The sequence below is a fragment of the Morus notabilis genome, unplaced genomic scaffold (genome assembly GCF_000414095.1).
Source record: "Morus notabilis unplaced genomic scaffold, ASM41409v2 Scaffold216, whole genome shotgun sequence".
NCBI classification, from domain to species: Eukaryota; Viridiplantae; Streptophyta; class Magnoliopsida; order Rosales; family Moraceae; genus Morus; species Morus notabilis.
The window spans coordinates 5,737-11,987 of NW_010367562.1; the positions used below are offsets into that span (position 1 = coordinate 5,737).

The following is a 6,251-nucleotide window of genomic DNA, read 5'->3' on the forward strand; positions in this document are numbered from 1 at the left end:
GAGTATTGTCATTAACTTCTTCCGTCCGTGTAGAGGGCAAGTGGAAAGAGACCTACTCCCAGTGTAGAACAGGGGCCTCCATTCGTTTGCTCACCTTTTCTTAGTTATTTATTATATTATTCGCACTAGTACAATTCAATTACACACAGAATTACATCTGTGATGTCATTTTGCTCAACTCATAGATTTTGGGTTTTTTTTTTTTTTTTCCTTTGTATAAGATGTATTCCTTGTGTATAACAATCAGCTCCAACTTGGTATTTTTTAATCCCTGCCATGTCTAGGGACTTCCACTGTGGAATCACACAAGTTACAATGTAATAATCTTCATAGTTCATACTAATTCATGATATTATTCATTGCTAAAAGAATAATAATAATCTTCACAGTTCATACTAATTCATGATATTATTCATTGCTAAAAGAATAATGGAATGTTCATCTTCTCCCATTTTGTTTCAGTCCAGAGGATATTTCTGTACAATATGACAAAAACAGGTTGTTCTGTTTCGCTTTTTTCACCCCAACACCAGAATGATAAAAGAAACTTCCTCAAGTACCTTATTGAAGTATCAATTTCCCTATAATAGTCCGAATTGATAAATTAAAGTTAAAATCCATGTGTTCCATACAAACAAGTGGCAAACTGGGGCGTTTTACCCAAGCTCAACCACTGAATTATAAAGTACGACTAATATAAGCTAGGTAAGGATAGTATGAGAAGTTCAGAGCAGACAAAGAAGTTAAAAATCTAATAGAGACTGTTATCCTATTTACAAAACTGGGAGTTGGTTGATTGGAATTCGATGTAGTTATCAATTTGGAACTCTAACACAAGCTTCCGCTATTCACCCTCAAGCAGTTACAAGATGAGGACCAGATCGCGGAAGCACACAGGAGTAAGTCACATATCTCACACTGTCCATGAGCACAACTACGAAAATCCTCGAAAGTGACTTTGGCTTCATCACACCGTCAACATCATTATCCCCAGCCTCTCGAGGGTCAACAAGCACAGAAACAACCATAGAAGAGACATTTCTACTACCTTGAAATTCATCTTTCCGCAGATTCCTACTTGTGCGTTCTTCACTGATGTTAAAATTAGAATCAGAGAGGGGTGCGGGGAGTCTTCGAAGGATCCTTCTATTCACCCCCTTTAGGCGTCTCCCGTTCTGTGTGGTATTTTGACGTTGTTTTGCTGAAACATTGGAAATTGAGGATGCAGGAACTATAGCTCCTGAAGTAGAAGCAGGTGATACATCAAACTGAAAGACTTCAGTGCACATGCCAGAACTCAACATTGGTCCTGCAGAATCCAAGAGTGCGAATTACAATACTATAACAACAAACCTTTTCAACGATTTGGAAGAAGTTCAAATAGAACAGCAGATAGACATATGGTTAAAAAAGGAAAAGGGAAAGGAATAAATGTCACAGATTAATTCATCCTTAAGTCTGTAGGACGAACCACCAAATAATAGTTAAAAGGAAAGAAACAGTCGATCTTCAAGTCAGAAGACCAGGACTACTGACCGAGTTCACTGTTTTATTTTTTATTTTTTATTTTCCTAAACTTCACTGTTATTTAACAAACACCAGTACTTTATTTAACGAAAAAAGATAATTATTCCATGTAACAATCGAGCTTCTAGAAAACGTGTAAAGCAAATGTTTGTCCTTGAAATGCGAGAAAAACGGCGAAGCACGTAAACATATAAACTACAAAAGGGCTATTTACCTTCTTGTACCATGAGTTTTAAATTTATTCTAAAAGTATATCTTAAGTTTTTAATCTCATCAAATGTAAGCCTTCATATTACATTAAATACACAAATTCATATCTTCTCATGGTCAATACTCCATTTCAAACTAAAATACCCAAAATACCCTTAAATACAAGGGAAAATATAAAATATTCAAAAATGTACATTGGCCTCATTCATTTCACCAATTTGAGTTTTCAGATCTAGGTTTCTACAATTAAAAGTACTCAAAAAATGTCACATCTAACTTTTTCTGTTACAGTTAAAAGCTCTCATAAAATGTCACATCTCAGCTCAAATTGAAACTCGAATCCACGAATCGAACGAGGCCATAAAAAATAGAAAACCTCATAAAATAGTATTTTCCTTTTCATCTTCTTCTTTTTAGAGTAGTTAATTTTTCTATCAAGGGTATCTTTGGTTTTTTGAGGTCAAATCAATTGTTGACTAATAAAGGCATGGATTTATGTATTAAACATGATATGAAGGTATATCTGATAAGATAAAAGAACCAAGGGTACATTTTCCGAACAAACCTAAAAAATAGGATATAACAAGGTATAGAACCTGGTACAAAACCATTACGATCACACAAAAAAATCAAGAGCAGTTGTGTTAACAAAAGTATCAAAGGGCCAAACAAAATAAGTAAAAAAATAATCATATAAGATAATATTAGTAAAGAAGAAAAGATAATTGTGATACCAAGAATAGATTAAATTCAGTAATGATGGGTAAAGCAGTGTTTCAAGCAACTAAGCGCATTACATTTAGTTCGATAAACCATAGATACAAATATTAAAATTGCTGAACCACCGCTGAGCAAGTCACCTTGGTTGAGATTGTCTCGTTGGGAAAGAAGATCCAGTGCATCCAAATTAATTCAAGGAAAGGCTCTTTGCAGATCGGTTGGCACCGAAGTGGACAACAAGATAATTACTTGGGAGAATACTAACTAATTCCGGATTTTAAGGGATCCTTGTTAGGAAATTTTCCTTAACGCAAAATCCGCATTATAGAGAAGGGTTGACCACGCAGATTGGGAAACAAGATACTTCAAAAGGGGAAAACAAGATAATTTCCACATTTACTATTTATTTATCGTAAGGCTAGAGTAGGAGATTACAGCTCTCACCCCAACCGAAAAAAAGGACCCTAAGTTGTATTGGCAATTACACACCATAGTCTCTCTTAATCATAGTGAAACTATCCTCCCCAAAGACCCTAATGGACGTAGCTCTCAAGTGAGGGAGACCCACTTTAAAATCTATAACAAGTTATATGTCTTTTTCTGCATTTAAGTTACAGTTCAATGTAAAGTGATTCAATTTGGTGAGATGAGCAACAAGTTCGACCTTGTTCGTGAATTTTCGGTGTCAACAATTTGTTGGTGAGGTGAGTGACATGGTTTACTTATTGATGAACTTTCGCCGTTGACAAGGATTTAACAAACTAGACATCAAGTTGTGTTAGTTGCTTAACTAGCTAAGCATGACAAACTTGAAATGAAAGAATATTACACATAAAAGAGCTAAAAATATACATACAGCAATGATCAAACTATAGATGGATAAACTAAACAACGATTCTTGTCATAACATCTGATTTGAAGTCAGAATATCAGGAAATTAAGCTTGACAATCTCAATTCAGTAACACGCATCAAAATGACCTTCTCTAAAAAGAGGGCGGTAATTTAATGAATATGTATAGACACAAAATTAGTTAGTATTTATTGGTGTCTGATTTAGACAGATAAAAAGACCAGGATTAATTTTGTCAAAATGGCAGGGGAACAATGAAAGCATGATTGCAATAATTTATTACACGTCATACTCATTTATTGAACTGAATTTAAAAAGAATGAATATTACTACCAAAATTCTTAATTGCAAAGACAACTCATTTTACTTATCAGATCAGAACTTCTAAATTGGCTATTGTCATCACTAAAAACCGAATAAAAGTTAATTTGAACTCCAAGAGCATGCCATATTGATTTCTAAAGCATTGAAGATAACAGAAGAGACAAGCATACAATCATAAGTACATATAGGAAATCATACCTGCAAGACCCTCACGGAACCACTGTTGTAGTTTACCATCTGCAGCACTTGACTTCAAACGGTCATTTGTAGCATCAGTGGCACCAGAAGAAAGAGCCTTGTGTCTTTCCACGGGGTTTCTGTACAAGGGAGCATGTCTCCCTCTATTCCCTCCAACTTCAGGAACAGCATAAGATGGAGCGACATCTCTAGCGATTGCCAAACTGGTTTCCGTCTTGCTCTTCATTTCCGAATGCGCAAGAGAGGCCTTAGCTTTTTCGCTCGCCAGGACAGAATGAATTATCAAGTTCCCATCAATTTTGACTAGCTTATCATTTCTTGGAACATACAAAGAAGCAACAAGAGGCTCGCTATCATTTCCAAGACGAATAAATTCACCAGAGCCCGGTAAAGCCTGAGAGCCTCTTTCTTTCTCCCCACATTCCAACTTCTCTCCTTGTTCACGGCCTCTTTCATGTTGTACGCTGTTAAAACTTCCCACTCTCATATTTTCTCCGGATCCATTCAGAAGGTGATCAGCTGTTAAAACGCTTCCTCGGTGCTGATCATATAGCCTCCCACTAGTGTAAACTAACCCACCAGGAGCGTTGTTCGTCAAACCACCGAAATTAACATTCACCATAGGAACCAGCCCACCAAAAAGAAAGACGAAAAATAACAAACCCAGAAAGCTAATGCTAGCAACCTTCTTAGTTTTACCACCCTCACTCTTCTTACCCTCTGATTTCTTAGCCTTAGAAGCTGACACCGTCTGTTGGGGTTTCAATCTAGGAATGGGAACTAAAGGAACCTGAGACCCTTGTGGTTTTACTACATATGGCGCATATGGGACCCACGGATAAGGCATGGGCCCCATTGGGGGATGCGGGTACATCCCCGGTGTTGGTGGTGGCGGCGGACAGATTCCACCACCACTCAGTTGTTGCCTTAAACTCGCATTCTCAACCATAATATATGATATCCTACTATTCAAATCGGTAATTGTAGAATTCATGCTTCTCAACTTATCTTCTAGTTCTTCTACGTAATGCTTCTTCCTCTGTCTGGAAAGCTGAGCGCTTTCGCGGTTCCTCATCAATCTCGCCTTCCGTTTCTCTTCCTCATCGCTCAAAGGATTCAAAGTGGACTGTGAATGCGTATTCTCTGCAGGCGCCGACGATCTCCTGTACTTCGGAGTCCTCGATTCCGCGTTCCCTTCTTCTGGCTCCTTCTTCCTCTTCGACATGTAATTTTTCCCAACTTCTTCCACCTTGACCTTTTGATCGACAAAAACACAGGACGAAACGTCTTTATCGGAATTACCAGAATGCGCAGGTGAATTCGCCCCCTCCGAAACGCCTGAGCCGCAATTTCCCGATCCCTGAGACGACACCGCTTCGCCGGAGCACTCCTGATCGCAATTACCGCAATCAGGAGACGGAGAATCCATAACTCCATCGATCTTAGACTTACGATCAGCTAAATTACGAGAGTACTCGCTGTTACAGCCTCCAGATTCCGACGACTGACAATTGAGAAAACCGGCGACATCGTAATCCCTAACGCCGGAGACAGTAGAGCTTTCCGATTCCGGAGACGCTGATTTCGCAGCCACATCAGCTTCAGAGATCGGATTAACATCTCGATCGGAATTAGTACCATTCGGAGAGAGAGAATTGGGGCCAATATCGAGCCCGTCGGGGATTAAGAATTCCTCGGTCTCGGAAGGCAGGTAGAGATCATCTCCGATATCGTCGAAAGTGAAATCGTAATCGCAATTCTCTTCCAACCCCAACCCTAGATCGGAGAAAAAATCCTCCCTTAACGCGGCGTCGTCGGACGAGAAGAATTGGTGATCGAGAGGAGGAATCGAGAGGGGCTCGAATTCGGCCGAGAAATCGACGGCGGTAGGGCTCTGATCAGGCTGTTTCGGTGGGTCTGCGACCACCAGATCAGCCATTGCTCTAGGGTTTCTGTTTGTTAGAGAGACAAGAATTGATGAGAGACGAAAAGAAATCGGAAAATTGGAACAAGTCCAAATGGACGATTGATGAAGACGAAAACGAGAGAGAGGATCTTTTGGGGGTTTTAGTTTAGGGGTCGAGCGCGTGTGTGCACGCGCCCCAGGGGTTTGGTTTGACTGGTTCAGTAAAGTCTAGGTCAAAGCCTCGGCGCGTGTTAAGAACGTATACATGTGATTACACGTGTTGGCTTTAGATGGCAGTAGTGGGACCCTTGAGGCTGATTTGTCGCTCAAGAAGAGTCGCGTGATTTGGCTCGAGGGGGGAAGCGCGTAGACATAATGAAAGAGCGTTATCCGAGAGTAAGCTTAACGCCGCGTGTATCTGGATTCTTCTTTTTTTTTTTTTGCCTCTGTTAGAAAAACCGACTTTTTCACGGTGGTGTGCCTTTGAGAACTCACGTGGTCGTCAACGAGATGA

General features: G+C 39.6%; 1 protein-coding gene across 1 annotated transcript; it reads right to left on the reverse strand.

Moving 5' to 3' along the window:
* Nucleotides 1-576: 576 nt before the first annotated feature.
* On the reverse strand, nucleotides 577-5,881 carry LOC21386212 (bZIP transcription factor 17). Its single transcript, XM_010112796.2, has 2 exons — nucleotides 3,832-5,881; nucleotides 577-1,309 (listed from the first exon to the last, which is right to left on the reverse strand). The coding sequence occupies exons 1-2, from the start codon at nucleotides 5,768-5,770 to the stop codon at nucleotides 855-857; spliced, it is 2,394 nt and encodes a 797-aa protein (XP_010111098.1). The 5' UTR covers nucleotides 5,771-5,881; the 3' UTR covers nucleotides 577-854.
* Nucleotides 5,882-6,251: the final 370 nt, after the last annotated feature.

Coding starts and splice junctions, on each gene's coding strand:
- LOC21386212 (XM_010112796.2), bottom strand. CDS start 5,770: ATGGCTGATCTGGTGGTCGCAGACCCACCGAAACAGCCTGATCAGAGC. Junction 1,310..3,831: donor GTTCCGTGAGGGTCTTGCAG/GTATGATTTCCT, acceptor TGGATTCTGCAG/GACCAATGTTGAGTTCTGGC.